Source organism: Curcuma longa, chromosome 4, assembly GCF_044706935.1.
Source record: "Curcuma longa cultivar G26 ecotype Majalengka, Jawa Barat chromosome 4, ITB_CL_G26_1.1, whole genome shotgun sequence".
Classification (NCBI taxonomy): domain Eukaryota; kingdom Viridiplantae; phylum Streptophyta; class Magnoliopsida; order Zingiberales; family Zingiberaceae; genus Curcuma; species Curcuma longa.
In genome coordinates, this window is record NC_133864.1 from 8,269,550 (window position 1) to 8,290,554 (window position 21,005).

The following is a 21,005-nucleotide window of genomic DNA, read 5'->3' on the forward strand; positions in this document are numbered from 1 at the left end:
GAGTTTAAGAATTTTCTTGTGTGTTCCCAACCAAAGAGTGCAATTCAAAGAAGAGATAACTTCTTGCCCATGCGAGGCAATTGTAGCCTTCAGAAGAGGGAATAACAGAGCATCACCCTTGAAGCCAAACAACCACTATTAGGTAACCCATATATAAGGGGCGACCATGTCTCCCATCTCTATCTACCTACACTTCATTCAAGCTCACACAGGAAACAATTGGATTCACCATGTCAAGAACCCCATCGGCTCTTCAAGCTTCCGATAATTTTGAGCCCTCTTCGGAATGGGTTCATGAAGAAGGCTTCAGAACACTTCTCGTTCATCTCCCAGGTAAACCCCCTACAATTATATATGCTTTCCTTCATCCACTTGGTATAATTAGGAAGTTGACATACTCGAGCATGCTTTGGTTGATATCATAGGATTCAAGAGGGAACAGATCAAGGTACAAATATCTAACACCGGTCACATTAATATAAGCGGTGAACGGCCGCTAGAGGGTCGACGTCGGAGCAAGTTCATAAAGCAATATCCATTGCCAGAGCACTGCAAGGTGGCAGAAACCCGGGCAAAGTTTGAGAATGAGGCACTGCAAGTTAGGTTCTCCGTTGCTCAAGATGAGGTCACTCGTCCTCTGGTGCCAACTCCCACAGTGCACAAATCACCATCGTCCCCGATGGAGAGGACTACAACTCAGCAAGGTGAGAAGGGACAGGAAAGAAATGGTAAGAGTCAGAAAGCAGTACCTGAAGAGGAAGAGCTACGAAGGAAGCAGGAGCAGCCTAAAGCCAAAGAAGAGATTGGTCGTCACGAACAGCCAAAGGCAACTGGCATTCAGGAGAAAAAGCAAGAGAAGTTACAAGACAAGCAGATAAGTCCTGCACTTAAAACTGAAGGCAGATCAAAGAGTGACGTGAAACAGGACCAGCAGATGAGTCCAGCACTTAAACCAGAAGGCAGATCAAATAGTGACACGAAACAGGGCCAGCAGACAAGTCCAACACTTAAAACAGAGGATGCATCTAGTCTGGAAAAGAAACAGGATCTACCAGAGAGCTCAAGTTTTCCAGGTTCCAACGGCAAAGGCACCGGGATGACAGCAAAGTACAGTATCAACAGCCTTTTCATGGAGTTCCCTCCCAATAAGAAGACACTGTTGGTGAATGTGGCTGTGGCCGGTTTAGTGTTTCTTGCCATTGGATTGTATTTGAGGTACAAATAAGGAGACAGCTAGACTTGGTTGATGTCTTCAATCAAGAACAACTCAGTTCGCATATATGTAATACAGTACAATTAATAAGAAATGGATGAATTAAAACCAAGGTAACATGCCTACCATTTGAACTGATTTCTATCTTGTCGAGTTGTTTCCGTCTTTCCTGATCACAAGTCAACATGGCAGTGCACCCTGCTGAAAACTTTAAAAATTCCCCATCATCCGAGTGGAACAAGCCAATGCACAAATTTAAAGTTGAAAGTAGATGTAAAACCATTCCTTATTGATTGAGAATCTTGCAAAGTGAAGTTACGTATTGATTAAGCTTTACCCAAACAGATTTGCGCTGCCAAAAGTTAGTAAACTATGTTCCGCACTCAGCCAAACCAACAAGAAGTTTGGTTTCCCTTATCTACAGAAAAAAGTCTACAACACTGAGGATTAAGATAAAGTTTCAGAGTAAGTTCTCATGCAAAGACACAACAACAGTTGAATTCGACAATTACACATAGATGAAAGCATACGAAATCCATTCTACTGCAGCCTGTGGATAGTGGGTAAGCAAATTTTAGGCATAATCTCCTCGTTGCATGAGCAAGTTTCGTCATCCATCCATCAGAGTCCCTGTCATTTTCCTCTGGCCTTCTCTAGATCAGGTAGATCTGCATCCAGACAAAGATGGTTCACAATCTCAAGCTGAGATAGAAAGAACACAATTAGACCAATTAAAAGCCATTTGCTAATGCTTGTGACTATGATCAAGTATGCAGAAAAGAAAAACAATAATAACTAGAAAACTGATGCATAAATGTCAAAATGGTACGCCAGCAGAGTCCTGAACCAAGCTCCAAAGATGGAAGTTGTAGCTAAGCACATAACAGAAACCTGATTGCTTGCATCTACAAATTGAACTTTCCATAACCATACAGAATTTGTATGCCTCAGCTCAAACTATATAAAATCAATCCGCTACTATTATTATGGTCTCATGAATTCTTACCATCCTGTTCCATAGAAGTACAGATAAGTAACCATTAACTAGATCAAACTGTAACAATGTAAAGAAAGAAGGTTGAAATTAGTAATGGGAGACCCAACAAGCCTCAGAAAAAAAGGTAACTCCAGTCTCCCACTTTAAATGTGTGACTCAACCAAGATATCTCAAATAGAATAAAACTTTGACAAACTTATTGTGGAAAAGTAGTTCCATAATTGTTCTTTCAAATTTGGACATTCTTTGCAGGGAAAGAAACATAAAATGAAAAGGAAAAAAAAACTCTGGAGGTTCTTACAGAGCAACCCATCATCATCACTGTCATCATCATCCACACCCTGCGCAACGACAGCAAGAATAAGAAGCTATATACACTGCAATCCATTTGGAAATAATTTAAGTGTACAAAAGAGTGACTCACCCCATTGTTTTCATCGTCAGATGCAAACGAGTCAGCTGTAAAGAGATGGATATCAGCCTTGATGTGTCAAAAAAAATGAACTTGACACTCTTCTAAGAGATCAAGATCTATCGCATTTTAGATACATCTGATAAAGTCATCTGCATCTAGAGCTTATATCTACCATGGGTGTCACAACTAATCAAATGTTATTCACAATGATCAACCAAGAACCATAAAGACTACTTCTAACCAAACCCAGCCTAGCAGCCAAGAAGAAGAATATCAGTGTAAGACAATAATAAATATTATAGAATTCACATGGTTTAGCCTTCAAATTAACCAGCTGGATAATTTATGATTCACATAATCCAACAAAACCCAGTTTGAGTATTCTAGAGATATTAATACCAATTATAATTATTTATTAAATATCCTTGGTACATGTTATTTGGAGATGTGCTGTGCTTATTGAAGAGAATGATAACTTGATAAAATTATGGAGAAAAAATTTAGAAGCTAAAAAACTTAAGTACAATTTGAAATAAATGGAAATGTAATTTCAATAAAAAAACAAAGAATAAGATGAATAAATATGAAATACCTATAATCAATAATTCAACAAAGAGATACTAAAAATGATATCATTACACAAACTTAGTTAAAGGCCGCTGACGCAATATCCGCATGTCACACTCATAGGTGCCCCCTCCCCCTCGCGCTAAAAATTTTCTTTTGCAAATGTTGATTTTAGAATTTCAATTTCACTTGGAAAACTTCATTGTAAGCTAACTTGTTTTAAAATTATCAATTCTATTTTCAAAATTTTTGTTCTTGACCTAAATATTCCAATTTTCACTTTGCACCCTCAAAGGTTTCCGTTCATTCCACACCTTTTTTTTCAAATTTTAAACTTCAGGAGGGCACCCTTGTAAACAAGCATGCACTCCACCCACCCACCCCTCCTCGCTTCCTCTTCCTTCACACATCTAAACAAGGCCTTAATCAAATAGCAGCTATGTAATTAGCTACAGCCAAGCAGCTTACTAGACAACAACCCTTTTCTAGTGGAACAAGATGTATTAAGCACAAAATACAAAGTTTCTAAAGTCCAATCTACGATCATTAAGTTTTTCTAGTTGATTGTTGCACATATTTACCTACTCCAGTTGTTTCTAGAAGCATAAACCTGATAATGATGTAATCAACAGAAATCCCAAACTCTAATGAAGAATGCAATTCAGTAAAGCCAGCTAATTAATTACAAAACAGAAATAAGTACATATTTCCCAACTTCGTGAATTAACTAAAAAGTTTATGTGGTGATAAACCACAAGATTGATTTGATGAAACTAAAGTGAATCATATGAAAGTTAGCAAAATACTGACAGATGTCAGATTCACAATTAGTCATTGTTCTAAGATATTAAGTGTTGAAACCATGAGCACATGAAGCTAGACATGAAAGAGGTCTAACATACAGTTTGTTTACTCATTTTGACATTTATCATGGAATAAAAGAATTGGAGGTTAGTGCAAGGCATACTTTTGCTCTAGATGCATACTTACAAATGTCAGACTGCTCATCTTCATCACACCATTTATTCCAATCAACTTTAATATACGGAGCAGGTTTTTCCTCTGACTTCAGCAGTCGCTTCCACCATGCCTTTTTCTCTTTCTTGATTGAACATATTATGTTCCTCATCCCAATTTTTGTTTTACTAGCCTGAAATACAATTAAAAGAGAGAGAAACAAATGGACTCCACAAAATGAAATCTTAATCTGATACCTCCATGCATCAAAATCTTTGACGCTAAAAGTAATTTGGTGTCTAACTCATGATAATTTTGCCATAATCAATACAAGTATATAACACCAAAAACATGCATCCCTATGTTTTAGATCAACAAAAAGAAGCATATAAATTCATAATTACTCGGGGTGAGCTACAAGCCATAGAGGAAATCATTGTAAAGTTAAGCATGATACCAAAATATATGTGTTCCATGCTTCACTCTTTTATGTTCTGCTAAAGAAGCCTGGTGCCTAAATATGTTTTTGATTGTCTCATGTCTCACACATGAATCATGGATAACATATGTAAGAAAAACCTTCATCACATATCAGGTTGATCAGCGAGGTACTTCGAGCATAAAGAAACGTTAGTTCTGGATCAACAATAAATTTAGTCAAATAGATCAGTCCTTCAGAAAAGGAACCAAATTCACTAAATATTAGTTAGCAACATGGAAATGTACACACTTTTTCCATTTATAAAGAAAGAAACTAAGTAATCTTACCTCAGGAATTGTGGTGTCGTACAACTCGAGGCTGAAGTCAAAGAGCTCACCTTGAGCCCCAACGGCCGAGAACTGAAACAATCCCTGGGGCTGACTCTGCACCGAAACATCTCTTGCATCGGGTAGGGAAACAGTCAAATAGATCTTATCTGAGCGCTGCGCCCAGAGAACTTCGGGCTGGCGACTGTATAACCAAAAATCCACATAATATAACCAAAAATAATCTTGGTCAAAATCTGTAACACTAACAATCACAGAATGCCTCAACGTAGACACGAAGGTCTAGGGGAAAAAACAAATTTATTACGGAGTGAAATCACTTTGATCGATAACTGAAATCGTCCCACAAAAAGAAGAGGTACCAGCGGTGCGTACTTGCTTCTATTTGACGAAATCGCCGAATCAGGAATCAATTAAACCCAAAAAAAAAGACGAGAAACAAACCGTATGAGGAGAAATCGAAGGCGGAGTCAAGAAGCTAAGATCCTGGCTTACCCCATGGATGGAGACGACGAAGGAAAACTCAGCGGAGATCAGAAAAGTGATGGTGAAGAAGCCCTAGAATTTGGAACACGGAGCTCTGAGTGCTCCGACTGCTTCGCAGTGAAAAGTACGAGGAGAGAGAGCGCGAGTGGAATAAATAGAAGCATGGAAGAAAAGCATCAAAATTATATATTAAATTTAAAAACAAACATTAATTTTAATATTACACATTAAAAATATTATAATTTAGTTAGATATTAAAATACATTATATTAAAAATTATATCAGAATTTTAAATAATTATAAAAACATGTTGTAAATTTTGTGCACTTAATTATTTTTTATTTTATTTTAAAATTAAATGGAACGGCACATGAAATTAAATCTCTTATTATATTATTATTTATATTTAATAAATTTTATTTTATTCTTGTTAATTAATTTTTTTATTTTGATCTCAAATCGCCTAATTAAATATTTTATTCATTTTAGAATCTATCCATTTTATAGCATTCTCCCAAGTCCCATATTCAATATTTACAAATACCTTCAAAATATTTTTCAAATATCATAAAATATCTTCAGTTTTCATTCTTCCCTGAAGGAAGCGCAGCAGTTAAGCATGCCACAAAGGACTTCACATGCCTCAATCCTTCTTCTCTGGAGTTTGCTTCGCCTAACAGTTTGACGATCGCGCTACCGACAATCACGCCATCAGCTCCCCATGATGAAACCTGCAGGGCAGAGTTGGTTGGTGTCCTACAATGGTCAATGGATGATCAGTTCATCAAGTACAATTCATATTAGAGTCTAGCTCTGTGACCTGCTCGACGTGCTGTGGTTTTGATACTCCAAACCCCACTGCAACAGGTTTCGGAGATAACTGCGAAAAAGGTTACAACTTCATCAGGTCTCTCCAGTTACCCCTGTGTCCATGTAGCATTTAGACCTAGTGATCAATCGGAGACTCACCTCTTTAACTTCCTTGAGGAGAAACTGTACCTGACTGTTCATGGTATCGCGGGCGCCAGTAACCCCGACAGAGCTTGCCTGTGAGACCAGAGAGGAAGAAACTTGGTTATGGATGTTGTATCTTATCGATCGATCGTTCGGCTTTGTATGAATACTTACAAGGTACACAAATCCTTCAGAAGCATCAACAATAGCCTTCATTTTCTTCTTAGGAGTGGCAGGTGTAGTCAGCAGGACCTTTTGCACATTTAGGGAAGTTGATTTACACAGTCAGAACTCGAGTAAAAGGAGAGCTCTGACAGTATCATTCTTTTCCATATCAGATTTTAAATTTAGCTTCTTTTTTCTCAAGTTTTTCAATCACCTACCATATCGATATTTTTCTCAGCAGCTTCTCTCCTTAAAGTTGCACTATCTTCAAAGGGAAGGTCTGGCACGATAAGCCCTGTAGAACAACGTATCAAATTTATGTTTCTGTATTACATAAAGCTTCAAATTTAAGGAGTGCACCTTGTGCTCCAGCATCTTCTAATGCAGACAAGAACCAGTGGCTTCTGCAGCTTGAAATCAGATTATAATAGGAGAATATCACAACTGGGCAAGAGATCTGTGGGACGACCTGCAGAAGATTACTAGCTTAAAAGCTTTGCTAAATGAGATGGCTGTCTGAATTTCTATTTCCTGAAACACTAGTCTGCATTACCTCTTTCAGCATGGAGATGACTGCCTTTATGTTTGTCTTGCTAGCCAGGGCTCTCTCGTGGGATGCCTACACAAAGCATTTAGTCAATAAAAAAGTTTCAAGAATCAATGTTCTAATTGAGAAAGGATTAATTAAGAACCTGAATGACAGGTCCATCCAACACAGGGTCCTTGCATGGCAGCCCCAGCTCAATTATGTCAGCCCCACAGCAGCTCAGCATCTTCAAAGCCTTTGCCGTTGTTGATAGATCAGGATCTCCAGCAGTAATGTAGGGAATAAACGCAACCTAAACGTCATTAAAACCATTAATTAAGCTCGTCTAGCTCGTGTAATTGCCTAGGCCAATCAACCTGATCGAAAGAGAGCTTACTTACCCTTTCTTGTCTTCTCAGAGAGGAGAAGGTTTCAGAAATGCTGAATGCCTGAGCTCTGAGTCTGAGACGAGACTTTGGAGCTTGTCTCTCAGCCATGGAGTATAATACACAATCTGTTGAAGAATTTTTCAATCTGTTGCCAGCCACAGCCACATTTGCAGAAGCCATTATCATCATCATCTTCTTCTTCTTCTTCTTAATTCTGCTTCCTCTGAAATTGGAGTATGGTTTCTCCAGGCTATTTATAGATTTATACTCTGAAATGACCTTGTGCTTCACATTTATTATAAAATATACGACCGAGTTAACCTGCAAATAGAGGCAAACTGCACGCTTCTGCCATTGAAAAAAATAAATAAATCACGGTATCTAGAATATCTGCCAATTGTGAGGACGTAATTTTTGTTTATGTTTGATCGGTTAATTGTAAATCAAATCAATCTATAAAATAAATCTTTTTGATATATGTATATTGAATGCAGCTTCAACATGATTATTCCCGTTAAGAATATAATGTTTCTTCGTCTTAATTAAATTTGGTTGAGTGTAGATAGTTTAAATGTTAAAATATATGTTTTTGTGGGTATTATTTTGAATGTATTAAAGTGATAATTAAATTTGTATAAATTATATATTTGTAAAAAAAATACTGTTTTAATTTTAAAATTGTTGTACTCACTTTTCATTAAATATATTTATTTAAAACTATTATATTATAAATATAAATATAAATATATATATATATATATATATGTATTCCGATAACAACTCAACATATAATCAGTCGGACTACGCCTTTTTCGACTAGACTAATTGGGGATGCTTATGATGTAATTAAAATATATTATCCCCATATATCATGTGGAATAAAATCATCAAGTTGGTTCATCTTTAAGATTATGAAACTCTGAGACTATTTTACCTGAATAATAAAGAAAATATCTCAAAATATTTCCTAAATGAATATTTCAGAATCTTAAAAAACTGAAACGTATATCTTGAAATATTTAATAAACGGGCGTTAATATTTCGGATATCAATTCTATAAAATATTACTCATACCTATGAAAACAGGTACACACATCAATCCTAATTTCTTCAAATCATTAAACTTCTTTCTCACATAAAATTCTAACTTGAACGTCGGAGTGGCTTGTCGGAATCCACCTCCGATGTCATTATAATTCTCTTTTTAAATATTTTTCAGGTCCCTTCGTCTTTCTAGATAGCTATCTTTAAAGAGCATGCACGTCAGCAATTCGTAAATTGATGCCTTAATCATCATAGATGTATTGATCGGAACAATAAATAAGTGAGCATATATGAAATTCAGTTAGATTATGTTTCAGTTCATCATAAACAAACAACGGTAGTGTATTTCAATTATGAGCTCATGTTCTTTGGGATATTTTATCTATTTTATAAAAAATAATACTTTTATTGATATTTAGTTTGAATAATTTATAATTTAATATATTAAATTTTTAATATAATCTTTGGTTAAAAAATTGATGTTTTGTTGAAAATTCTATTAAAACCACACTAAAACAAATCAAATCTATAATAAACCAGTTCTTAAATCTGAATTTATTTATTTTTTTTAAACAAGGATGCGCTCAACTTTTAGTGAAGAATTAAAAGTCACGGTTGACTCAATCTTTTGTCATACATTTTTTTTCTTCTCCGTCTCGTGGGAATTTTGACTAAGTCAAAGGCGTCAGTGCGCTAGCACGGTTGACTTTGGTTGAGGCTCCCGTCCTCCCCAAAAACCCATCCTCCTGGAAGAAGCTAGGAATTGTGCTCTTTTCCAGCGCAGGGTTTCTTGAAGGGAGCGCAGCTTTTAGGCACTCCACGAAGGATCTCGCCCGCCTCAATCCTTCCTCTGCAAACTCGGCTTCGCCCAAGAGTCTGACGATTGCGCTGCCGACTATTACGCCGTCGGCTCCCCACGAAGAGATCTGCAAAACCAGCAGTGTCAACGATGGACGAGCTTATCAATCATCGAGCGCGATAATGCATTCGAGTCCCTGACCTGTTGGACGTGCTGTGGTGTTGATACTCCAAAGCCTACTGCAACAGGCTTCTCAGATGCCTGTGAAAAAGTTTGAACTATCAAATTAGTTTTTCTTTACATAGAGAGTTGAGCTCATCCTCTTACCCTTTTGATATCCCTGAGAAGAAACTGCACTTGACTGTTCACAGTAGGACGTGCTCCAGTAACTCCAGCCGAGCTTACCTGCGAGGTCAGAGAGGAGGGAAGCTCGGCCATGAGCATTGCTATTTTGTACTGCTCCATCTGGTTAACTTGTGTAGTCGAGTACTTACAAGGTACAGGAATCCTCCTGAAGCATCAGCAATGGCCTTCATTTTCTTTTTTGGAGTGGTAGGTGTGGTGAGCAGAACCTTTTGCACACATCAGGAAAACGATTTGGGCAGTTAAGAACTCGAACAAGGTTTTTAAGAACTACGAATTTGAGACCGTGAGAACCTACCATATCAATATTTTTCTTAAGAGCTTCTTCCCTCAGAGTTGCACTCTCTTCGAAAGGAAGGTCTGGCACAAGAAGCCCTGCAGAACAACAACACAAGTTTAAGGACTGCAGTGCAGTGCACCATCATGAAAAAAGAAGAAGAGTGAAAGTAAACATCATGCCTCGTGCACCAGCATCTTCCAGTGCAGCCAAGAACCATTCGCTCGTGTGGCTTAATATGGTATTGTAGTAGGAGAATACCACAATTGGGCAAGAGATCTGTGGGACGACCTGCAAAGGATTGCCAGTTTAAACAAAGCTCTGCAAAATGAGATGGATGTCTGAAATTCCTGAGACACTGCTCTGCATTACCTCCTTCAACATGGAGATGACTGCCTTGGGACTGGTCTTGCTAGCCAACGCTCTCTTATGCGATGCCTACAGAAAGCATTCAGTCAATGAAAAGTTTCAAGAATCAATGATCCAAAGGATAAATTAATTAAGAACCTGAATGACAGGTCCATCCAGGACAGGGTCACTGAATGGCAGCCCCAACTCAATTAGATCAGCACCACAGCGGCTCAGCATCTTCAAAGCCTTTGCTGTCGTTGATAGATCAGGATCTCCAGCAGTGATGTAAGGAATAAACGCAACCTGAACGCCATTAAAAGCATTAAAAAGTTGCTCCCACTTTCTGCTTATGATAACAAGGTAGATTACCTTTTCCTGTCTTCTCAAGGAGGAGAAGGTTTCGGAGATGCTGAATGCTTGAGCTCTGAGTCTGAGAGAAGATTTCGGACGTTGGATACTTGAAACAGAGTAGAATATGGAATTTGCAGAAGAAGTCTTCAATCTGTTGCCAGCAACAGCCACAGTCGCAGAAGCCATTATTATTCTTCTTTTTCTTCTTCTTTTCTTTCGATCTGAGATTGGATAGCTTCTTCTGCAGGGCGTTTACATAACAGGGCAGTATTTGTAGGGTTCAAATGAGCACGTGGTTCACTTCTGCAGTTCGGTTTCATCGTAACCAACTCAATTATAGCACATGATTCACGATTAAATTGAAAGAGTGAATGGTCCAACACACAAAGGATTTAAGAGACAGTCTGGAATAAATGACACGCTACGCGTGAACGATGGATGGCGATTTTTTTTAAAAAAAAATTAATGCTTTATTTTTATTGTTCGTAGATAATTACAAAATCATGGACCACATTTTTTGAATTTAATAAAATACTATTTAAGTGTAAATTGACTGATCAATCAAACGACTTTTGTTTTGAAGGGTGGCAAGCCAACCACCCTCACATAATTTAAGTTTTACCTATTATAACTTTTGATTCTTGTATCAGAAGAATAAGATATAGTTTTTTCCTATTCGGAGCTCTTTTCGAAATCTATATTTGTTATCAAATGAAACTCATAACAACTCAATTTTGAACCCATCAAACACCAGTTAGTGTCTTTTTAGAGACTTCGAATATATTTTTACTATTTATAATAATTTTTAATTTTTAGAGTTTAAGGGTATTTTTGTCCTTTATAAGTTAGGGTGTTGTTTAAGTCTATTTAAATATATGTTTAGTTATTTTGAGATAGTTTTTTATGATTAATAATATTTTTATCATCTTTTTTGGAAAGCGATTAGTATTTTTTCTAATTTTCAACCGATTTTAGAATCAACACATTTATATTCTTTAATAAAAGCAATAAATTTTAGAAGATTATTTTTGTAATTCATACGTGAATCAACATATTCAATAGTTTTTGCTATCTCACATGACCTTTTTTAATTTATTTTTAATTTTATAAAAGATAATTATTGGATTTTAAATGTCATATATGTGTTATAAGTCTTAAAACAAAATTATGATTTTTAAAAATCAGCATCATAACGGTGTTGATCCATGCATATCAACACTATCTATCTATAATTTATCATAAACAATCGTTCTAAACATGCAAAATCAACATCCCTATTTTAAAATTTTCATCATGCGTGCCGAGCACCCATAACTTCTTGTAAGAGCTCATAACTAGGATTTCATAGTATCTATACCTTTTCTAAATTCCACTTTTCCAATCCATGTCCAAAATTAAGATTACTTTAGGTCCATCAATGGGATTTGATTGAAACCTATCAATTGACTTATATGTAGGTACCGATGGAATCAGAATATCTCCATAATTGTATGATATTGCCCACTTTGGGCCTAAGCTCTTATAACTTTGTTTTTGGGCTCAACCCAAAAGACCTCATTCCAATGGAGATATCTTTTATCATTTTAAACTCACTACAAAAATACACTGAATTTGCGACGAACTTTTGGGACGAATTATATTCGTCGCAAATTAGCAACGAATTTTGGGACGAAACATATTTTCGTCGCCAATCTGCAACAAAATTAGCAACGAAAAAAATATTTGTTGCAATTTTAGCAACTAAAAAATTCGTCGCTAATTTTGTCGCCAAAATTAATTCGTCGCAAAATTCGTCGCTATTTTGCGACAAATATGTTATTCGTTGCAAAATAGCGACGAATAATGAATTTGTTGCAAAAAAAAACAGGATCACGAATTATTGCTGGAATTTGGCGACGAAATTGATATTCGTCGCCAATTTGGCGACGAATACACTGTATTCGTCGCCAATTTGGCGACGAATAACTGTTTTCGTCGCCAATTGGCGACGTTTTTCGTCGCCAAATTGGCGACGAATATCAATTTCGTCGCCAATTTGGCGACGAATCAGTGTATTCGTCGCCAAATTGGCGACGAATACACTGATTCGTTGCAAATTTGGCGACGAACAATGTATTCGTCGCCAAATTGGCGACGAAACGAATTCGTCGCCAATTTGGCGACCAATTCGTCGCAAAATTGGCGACGAATATCAATTTCGTCGCCAAATTGGTCGTCGCCAAATTGGCGACGAAAACACTGATTCGTCGCCAATTTGGCGACGAAATTTGCGACGAAATAATTTTCGTCGCAAAAAACTTAATAACCCTAATCGCGATCTGCCCCTTTTCCTTTACGCGCGCCGACTTCTTTCTTTTCGCCGATCTCCTTCGCCGACTTCGCCGCCGATCTCGCCGATCTCGCCGAATCTCGCCGGATCTCTCCCCTTGAACTCGCCGGAAACCTCTGGTAAGCTTCCTCCTCCTTTCTTTTCCTCTTTTTTTTGTTTTTCGGCGTCGCGGGGAGGTGTTGGGCTCTCGGCGCCGCCGCCGGAGCGCGTGCGGCCGCAGCCGGGCCCTGGCCGGCGCGCTGGAGGGGTCTGGCGGCCGCGTCTGGCCGTGGCTGGCCGCGGCTGGCCGTGGCTGGCCGTGGCTGGCCGTGGCTGGGCCGCGGCTGGCCGTGGCTGGCCGGCTGGCCGCGGCTGGCCGTGGCTGGCCGCTGCTGGCCGCGGCTGGCCGTGGCTGGCCGTGGCTGGCCGCGGCTGGCCGTGGCTGGCCGTGGCTGGCCGTGGCTGGCCGTGGCTGGCCGTGGCTGGCCGTGGCTGGCCGTGGCTGGCCGTGGCTGGCCGTGGCTGGCCGCGGGACACTGCCGGTGGGCTGGCGGCTACTAGCGGGCGCTGCCGGTGCGCTGGCGGCCGCTGCCGGCCCCTGGCTGGCCCTGGTCGGGCTCGGGTCGCCGGAGGGAGAGGTGCGGGAGAGGTGGCTGGCTGCGGGAGGCGGCGGGCGGCGCAGGAAAATGGTGGGCGGCGCTGGGAGTTGCTGGCCGGCGGCGGGGAGGCGCTGGCGTGCGCGGGGAGCTGGCGGCCGGCTCCAGGTGGTGCTGGCCGGGCGCAGGGAGCCACCGGTCGGCGTGGGGACGTGCTGGCTGGCCGGGGAGGTGCTGTCCGGGCGCGGGGAGGTGCTGGCCGGCCGCGGGAGGCGCCGGTCGGCGCGGGGAGGTGCTGTCCGGGCGCGGGGAGGTGTTGGCGGGGCCTGGCCGGTGCTTGCATTGGTGTAGGATTATACATGATGTTAATGTAGTTTATTGTGTTGTATAAATTAAATATTACATAATTGTTAAGATACATGATGTGAATTTAGTGTTTAATACATTTTGAATAATATTGTTTTTGCAGGTTTACACGTTTCGTGAATTCCAGCCTACTCCTGCATCTCTGCTTTCATCTGTTGTAAGTATAATTTAGTTATTGTTAATTGATATATATATAAACATGATTACTACGATGTATTACCATGAATGTAATCTTAGTTTGTATTAGATAACAAATATTTGGAACTTAACTATTTGTTTACGAAGGTGAAATTTTAGCCAATTTGTGTATAATAGTTTGGGCTAGCCAATTTGTAGTTAAGATTTAAAGTTATACTTGGTGATTAACTTCATCGAAATCCACATGTTTGTTTGCACTTAAATAGATTTAGGAAGACCTTCTTATTGATTGTAAATTAATCATATATATCGGTGAATACCTTCTTATTGAAGACCTTCATATCGAAATTCACATGCCATGAAAATTAACAACTTTAAATTTTGTGTAGGATGTTAGCTAGGAATAATCATCCCTCTATTTTGAGTATCTACATTTTCTATTTAACTATAGTGATAGGAGTTACATGAGATTGATTATTTTGCTAAGGAAAAAAATGTCATGTAGTTTTCTATCGCTGTGGTTAAATAGATCAAGTAATGACATGCCAAATCTGTAAGTCTAATTTTGTTATTGTTAAAAGCATTTACCATGATTGTCTTATATATTTTATGATTGTTATAGAGTTTAATTATGATATGTTTTGTATGACTTTTAATGCATATATTGTGTCTCTTTAAATCCACAACTCTCGAATCATAAATTTTTATCATTTGATTTTGCAGGTCTACTTTGAGGTGTCCATGATTAACACCTTTTCTATTTAACTATAGTGGTCGAAATTACATGGCATTTTTTATTTTGGAATAAAAAATGCCATGTAACTTTCGATCACTATAGTTAAATAGATCAAGTCATAGCCTGCCAGATAAATCCAAAATCCGGTGGTCCTAAACTCTAAACTCTAAACCACTAAACCGTAAACCCTAAACCACTAAACCGTAAACTTTAAACCATAAACCCTAAAACGTAACCCTAAACCCTAAACTCTAAACCACTCAACCGTAAACCCTAAACCACTAAACCGTAAATCATAAACCCTAAAATCGTAAACCCTCAACCTATAAACCCTAACTCCCTAAACTCGTTAACCCTAAACCCAAAACCCTAAATCATAAAACCCTAAACCCCTAAACCACTAAACCCCTCTAAACCCTAAATCCCTAAACCCCCTAAACCCTAAACCCTAAAACCCTAAAACCCTAAAACCCTAACCCATAAATCCCTAAAACCCTAAAACCCCCCTAAAACCCCCTAAACCCTTAACCTAAACCCTAAACCCTAAACCCTAAACCCTAAAAGCTTAAACCGTAAACCCTAAAACCTAAAATCTAAACTCTAAAAACCTAAACTCTAAACCATAGACCCTTTCTTTATACTTCGAATTCTAAATTCTAATACTGTAATTATTGATGATTTATTAATGTGTTGGAAATTGTGGATTCAGGAAAAATGCAGAAAACACGAAGTTGGATGTATAACAAGAATTTACCTGAACGTCGAGGATTAACCGATGAATTTATTGCGGGATTAGAACAATTTATTGAGTTTGCAACAAATCAGTTCGATTTTATGGATGGAGATAAGATAAGATGTCCATGCAGAAAGTGTCACAATGGCAAATTTTTACCAAGTAATAAAGTACAAGAACATCTTTGTAGATTTGGTTTCACCCCCAATTACTATAATTGGACTTCTCACGGTGAACCGTTCATATCAGATGAAGATTATGGACAAAATATACAATACTCAGGCATGGGAGCTCAGAGTTATTATATAGATCAATTAAATCCATATCAGAGGATGGTAAGTGATGCTGGGGGTCAGAATTTATTTCCTGAATCAAGCGGTCCAAGTTCAAGTTTTCCTCAAATGGAATCTCAAATGTTTACTTCTTATGCTTATGCAACACCGTTGAATCAGACACAAATACCAGCAGTTGAAGAAAATTTGAATAATGAAACATATCTGAAATGGCAGGAAATGTTGAGTGCTGCAGATGAACCATTGTGGCCTGGTTGTGACAATCACAGTAAATTATCTGTTACAGCAAGATTGTTGAATGTCAAAGCAGAACATAATGTGTCTGAAGATTGTTTTAATGATTTTGTTCAAGTTATGGGGGAGGCACTGCCACGTGATCACATAATGCCCAATGATTATTATGATATGAAAAAACTCGTCAAAGACTTAGGTCAGTTGAAAGAATTGATGTTTGCAGAGAGGGTTGTATGCTATATTGGGGTGATGATGAAAATGCAGAAATTTGTAAATTCTGTAATCAAGATCGATACAAACCTACCAGAAGGAGTCAACAACGACGTAAAGCATACACTCAGTTGTTTTATTTGCCTTTGACGCCTAGGCTACAAAGACTTTATGCATCAAAAGTCACTGCTGAACACATGACCTGGCATGCAACTCATCAAACAGAAGAGGGTTTAATGTGTCATCCATCAGATGGACTTCAGTGGAAAAATTTTGATAGAACACATCCTGAATTTGCAAAGGAAATACGAAACATTCGGTTAGGTCTTTGTGCTGATGGATTTGCTCCATTTGGTAAATCAGGAAGAAATTATTCTTGTTGGCCAATTATTGTAACTCCGTATAATCTTCCACCTGGAATGTGCATGAAAACACCACATATGTTTTTAACATTGGTTGTGCCTGGTCCAAAAAATCCGAAGAAGTTAATAGATGTTTATATGCAACCATTGATTTCAGAGTTGAAACAATTATGGGATGAAGGTTGCCCTACTTATGATGTACAGACTGGCAAGATGTTTACAATGAAGGCTGTACTTCTTTGGACCATAAATGATTTTCCTGCTTATGGTATGCTATCAGGATGGAGTACCGCTGGCCTTTTAGGATGCCCAATATGTATGGAGAGATCAAAATCAATTAGATTGAAACATGGGAAGAAGGCAAGTTATTTTGACTGTCACAGACAATTTTTACCACAAAATCATAATTTCAGAAGAAACAAAGATGAATTCACGAAGAATAAAACTGAGAGAACACCCCCTCCATTGAGATTAACAGGTGAACAGCTTTGGTGGAGAGTGCATAATATTTCATCTGTGATTGAAGACCCACATGGTACCCCTTATGAATATGGAAGTACTCATAAATGGACTAAACAGAGTATCTTTTGGCAATTACCATATTGGTACAGTCATTTGATTCATCACAACCTTGATGTAATGCATATTGAGAAGAATGTGTTTGATAATCTGATTAATACAGTAATGGATATCCCTGGGAAAACAAAAGATAATTTGAATGCCAGAAAAGATATGGGACTTATTTGTAAAAGACCTACACTTGCTGTTGATGAAAATAGTAGGGGACCAAAGCCAAAGGCAGTGTATTCATTGAATAGAGACGAGAGACGTGTTCTTTGTGAATGGGTTAAAGCTTTGAAATTTCCTGATGGTTATGTCTCTAATCTTGGAAGATGTGTCGATATGAAGGAATGCAAATTGATTGGTTTGAAAAGTCATGATTGTCATATTTTTATGGAAAGGCTCATTCCTATTGCTTTTAAGGAGCTCTTACCAAATTTTGTATGGGGTGTTATTACAGAATTAAGTATGTTTCTTCATGATATTTGCTCAACTGTTTTGAAAGTATCACACAAGAAATTAGAGCGAGAAATCCCAATAATTTTGTGTAATTTGGAAAGGATCTTTCCACCTTCATTTTTTGATTCGATGGAGCATCTATTAGTTCACTTGCCTTATGAAGCCAAAGTTGGAGGTCCTGTACATTTTCGATGGATGTATCCCTTTGAAAGGTAAACATGACTTATTTATATACTTTGTTGTTTCATATATATTAATGTCTAATATACTTTGGGTTTATTACAAACAGATTTCTGTATCATTTGAAGAAAAAAGTGAAAAATAAGGCACATGTTGAAGCGTCTATTGTTAATGCATATATTGTGGAGGAAGTAACCACGTTTGCATCATATTATTTTGAGCCTCACGTCCGAAGCAAAAGACAAAGAGCGGGGAGAAATGAAGAAGGACCCATTGATCCCAATTTGATATCAGTTTCAATTTTTAATTACCTTGGGAGGCCAAGTGGGGCATGTAAAGAAAGATACTTAACTGATCAAGAATGGATCGCAGCCCACACATATATTTTACTGAATTGTCCAGAAGTCAACCCATATTTTGAGTGAGTATATATATATATTTTGTTAATTGTAAATTCGGTTGTAAATAATTTTTGTTTTAATTATTGTTGTTTAATAGGATTTTCCAGAATTTATATTCAGGAATGACAACACAAGAGTTTAATAACTTCTGTGATAAAGAATTTGCACCATGGTTCAAAACCTATGTAAGTATAAAAACTTTATATTTGGTCAGCATTTATTTCGTCGCTAATTAATTTTCCATTTCGTTTTTAGATTCAGGGTAATCAAGCTCACATTGACTCTGAATTATTGTTTAATCTTTCATGGGGTCCAAAAGCAATGGTACGGACTTGGCCGGTATATTTCATAAACGGATATAATTTTCATACTCAGGAATATGGAATGGCCAAGGCAACAATGAATAGCGGTGTTTGTGTTCAATCCGCCTCAGATGGAGCTGCAAGTAATGATTTTTATGGGTTATTGGATGAAATTATAGAGGTGGAATACCCAGGTCCAGAACTTAAAGTTGTTTTATTTTTGTGTCGTTGGTTTGACCCTGTCAGAGGGATGAAGGTGCATCCACAGTACAATTTGGTTGAAATTAATCATAAGAGATTTTATAAGAGATATGAACCATTTGTCTTGGCACAACAAGCAATTCAAGTATTCTATGCTTCATATCCAAGTATGAAACGAGACAAAATTGATTGGTGGGCTGTTTGTAAAACAAAAGCAAGGTCAAAAATTGAAGAACGTTGGCAAGAGAACGCATATCAACAAGACGAAGTGGTAAATACATTTCAAACCAATGAATATCATATCCCTACATTACGAGATCCCAGCGGAGTAGTGATACCCATAGATATAAGTGAAATTCATCAAAATGAGGATGACGATGAGGACGACGATGACGATGACGACGAGGATGTCGACGATGACGACGATGAGGATGAAGAAGACGATGAGGATGAAGACGACGACGATGATGATAATTAATGTTGAGTAAGTTAGATTAAATTTCTTTTTAACATTTAGATCATGCATTATTGTAAGTATATATATTTCTTCCTAATATGTAAATTTTTATAGATTTCTTTACAATAATTTAACTGTACATTTTATTCTTATAGATCATTTCTCCTGACTTGTTGGTATATTGAGATTGGATACGATTTTACATCATGCTTCCGGTAAGTTTTTAATCATTTTAATTATGTCAATAAGTATTGTATCTTTCCTAATATGTTTCATAATCAATTTATTGACAGTCACGACGTGGTAGACGTAGTAGTACTCCTGGTGCATCCCCCTCTCCTCCTGATGCGGCCCTCTCACCGTCCGGTGCAGCTCTCTCACCTTCCGGTGCAGCTCCCTCGCCTTCCGGTGCCGCTCAGGACCTCGGTGCAGCTCCCTCGCCTTCCGGTGTCGCTCCCTCGCCTTCCAGTGCAGCTCCCTCGCCTTCCGGTGCAGCTGCAGGACCTTCCACAGGAGCCATAGCAGGTCCTTCGACCGGCCCCCCCGTTGCAGTTACACGAGTCCATATATCGCCACTCGGTGATTCGTAAGTATTTTTAAATTTTTACATTTTCAATTATAGTTTGATAATTATGTAACATTATTTATTTAATTGTGTGCCATGTAGTTTTACTGATCCTGTACGGATTGTTCACGATATTAATCGAATCGTGAACAATCATTGGCGAGGGGAGTATATGAATTTCAGAAGCACTCCTAATGCCGTAAAGGAGATGTGGTGGAGCGAATTTAAGGTAAAATAATTTATTTATATATATATATATATATATATATGATATTATTGTATAATAGTTAATAAATTTATTATTTTTACTTTCAGCGGGCGTTTACGTGGGAGCCGAACGATGAAGCCGAGATTTGCCGCATTTTTAGGAAAAAATGCGGTGATCACATCCGGCATACCCTGCATCATGCCAAAAGCAGAAATAAAAAACCTGCAATGATAACCGATGAAAATTGGGTGAAGATTTCTAAGGCTTGGAAGACAGATGACATTAAAAAGATAAGTGACCAGAATAAGCTTAATCAAGCTTATAATACTGGTGCTTCATCTGCGACGTATGCGGGGGGCTCAATCAATATTGATGAGCATGCGCGTAGATTGGTATTTCTTTCAACTGTTCCTATTTAAATTTATTTCATATCAATGTTTATAATTGCTAACAATATATTTTTAGGCTAAGGAATTGGGTCGAGATCCAAATGTTATCGATACTTTCACTCGCACGTTCCAGAAAAAAGACAAGAGTTGGAGCGGAGACCGAGCTAAAGCAATGAAGGTTTTAATATATATTCTTATATATTTATGTGTTTAATTTCTAAAATATTATAACATATTAATATTTCTTTTGATAATACAGGATAAATATTGTGAGCTTGAGTTAGCACAGCGATCTTCAGCTGGTAGTTCTGAGGGATCTGAGCCCTCAGTTGGTAATGAATTGAGTCTGTGGTTGGAGGCGAGTGGGGGATGCAAAGGGGGTGGAAGGATTTTGGGTATGGGTTCTTTGAGCAGAACCTATAAAGTTGCTGGTACCTCTTCCACCACCTCCCCTGTTGTCACATCACAGATTCATAGTTTGACTGAGGAGGTAACCCATTTGAAAGGGTTATTAGAACAAAGAGATCAAGAAATGTTAAGAAGAGATGAAGAAATGAAAAAAAGAGATAATGAAATTAAAAAATTGCAAAGACAACAATCTCGCATCTTGCAACATTTTCAGTTGCAATCTCTTCTTGGTGACGACGACGACGACGACGACGACCACGATGACGCCAGTGACGA

At 38.1% G+C, this 21,005-nt stretch overlaps 5 protein-coding genes and 1 pseudogene across 5 annotated transcripts; 3 read left to right on the forward strand and 3 right to left on the reverse strand.

The window, feature by feature from the left end:
• The first annotated feature begins 230 nt into the window (after nucleotides 1-230).
• LOC141827788 (uncharacterized) lies at nucleotides 231-1,225 on the forward strand. Its single transcript, XM_074715111.1, has 2 exons — nucleotides 231-333; nucleotides 426-1,225. Exons 1-2 carry the CDS (start codon nucleotides 231-233, stop codon nucleotides 1,223-1,225), a joined length of 903 nt encoding a protein of 300 aa, XP_074571212.1.
• A 383-nt stretch (nucleotides 1,226-1,608) lies between these two features.
• LOC141827790 (co-chaperone protein p23-2) lies at nucleotides 1,609-5,534 on the reverse strand. Its single transcript, XM_074715113.1, has 6 exons — nucleotides 5,413-5,534; nucleotides 4,918-5,101; nucleotides 4,183-4,342; nucleotides 2,635-2,669; nucleotides 2,512-2,551; nucleotides 1,609-1,881 (listed from the first exon to the last, which is right to left on the reverse strand). The coding sequence occupies exons 1-6, from the start codon at nucleotides 5,415-5,417 to the stop codon at nucleotides 1,847-1,849; spliced, it is 459 nt and encodes a 152-aa protein (XP_074571214.1). The 5' UTR covers nucleotides 5,418-5,534; the 3' UTR covers nucleotides 1,609-1,846.
• Nucleotides 5,535-5,930: 396 nt separating this feature from the next.
• Nucleotides 5,931-7,623, reverse strand: LOC141826202 (tryptophan synthase alpha chain-like). The gene is made up of 9 exons (XM_074713446.1): nucleotides 7,450-7,623; nucleotides 7,215-7,361; nucleotides 7,076-7,141; nucleotides 6,883-6,991; nucleotides 6,741-6,817; nucleotides 6,532-6,609; nucleotides 6,373-6,450; nucleotides 6,224-6,283; nucleotides 5,931-6,134 (listed from the first exon to the last, which is right to left on the reverse strand). Exons 1-9 carry the CDS (start codon nucleotides 7,621-7,623, stop codon nucleotides 5,982-5,984), a joined length of 942 nt encoding a protein of 313 aa, XP_074569547.1. The 3' UTR covers nucleotides 5,931-5,981.
• A 1,445-nt stretch (nucleotides 7,624-9,068) lies between these two features.
• Nucleotides 9,069-10,832, reverse strand: LOC141826201 (tryptophan synthase alpha chain-like; annotated as a pseudogene).
• Nucleotides 10,833-15,480: 4,648 nt separating this feature from the next.
• LOC141828602 (uncharacterized) lies at nucleotides 15,481-19,180 on the forward strand. The gene is given in 5 exon segments (XM_074716054.1): nucleotides 15,481-16,222; nucleotides 16,225-17,830; nucleotides 17,908-18,219; nucleotides 18,297-18,384; nucleotides 18,455-19,180. Coding segments are annotated over 5 exon segments (3,474 nt in total).
• A 185-nt stretch (nucleotides 19,181-19,365) lies between these two features.
• Nucleotides 19,366-20,665, forward strand: LOC141827028 (uncharacterized). The gene is made up of 6 exons (XM_074714312.1): nucleotides 19,366-19,374; nucleotides 19,453-19,745; nucleotides 19,827-19,953; nucleotides 20,040-20,324; nucleotides 20,398-20,499; nucleotides 20,606-20,665. Exons 1-6 carry the CDS (start codon nucleotides 19,366-19,368, stop codon nucleotides 20,663-20,665), a joined length of 876 nt encoding a protein of 291 aa, XP_074570413.1.
• The last annotated feature ends 340 nt before the right edge of the window (nucleotides 20,666-21,005 follow it).

Coding starts and splice junctions, on each gene's coding strand:
- LOC141827788 (XM_074715111.1), top strand. CDS start 231: ATGTCAAGAACCCCATCGGCTCTTCAAGCTTCCGATAATTTTGAGCCC. Junction 334..425: donor ACTTCTCGTTCATCTCCCAG/GTAAACCCCCTA, acceptor TTGATATCATAG/GATTCAAGAGGGAACAGATC.
- LOC141827790 (XM_074715113.1), bottom strand. Junction 4,343..4,917: donor ACGACACCACAATTCCTGAG/GTAAGATTACTT, acceptor ATTGTATTTCAG/GCTAGTAAAACAAAAATTGG. Junction 1,882..2,511: donor TGATGATGATGGGTTGCTCT/GTAAGAACCTCC, acceptor GTCTGGATGCAG/ATCTACCTGATCTAGAGAAG.
- LOC141826202 (XM_074713446.1), bottom strand. CDS start 7,623: ATGATAATGGCTTCTGCAAATGTGGCTGTGGCTGGCAACAGATTGAAA. Junction 6,610..6,740: donor CTGAGAAAAATATCGATATG/GTAGGTGATTGA, acceptor AATGTGCAAAAG/GTCCTGCTGACTACACCTGC. Junction 6,135..6,223: donor AACCACAGCACGTCGAGCAG/GTCACAGAGCTA, acceptor TCTGCCCTGCAG/GTTTCATCATGGGGAGCTGA.
- LOC141827028 (XM_074714312.1), top strand. Junction 19,954..20,039: donor TGTGGTGGAGCGAATTTAAG/GTAAAATAATTT, acceptor TTTTACTTTCAG/CGGGCGTTTACGTGGGAGCC. Junction 20,500..20,605: donor ACCGAGCTAAAGCAATGAAG/GTTTTAATATAT, acceptor AGCTTGAGTTAG/CACAGCGATCTTCAGCTGGT.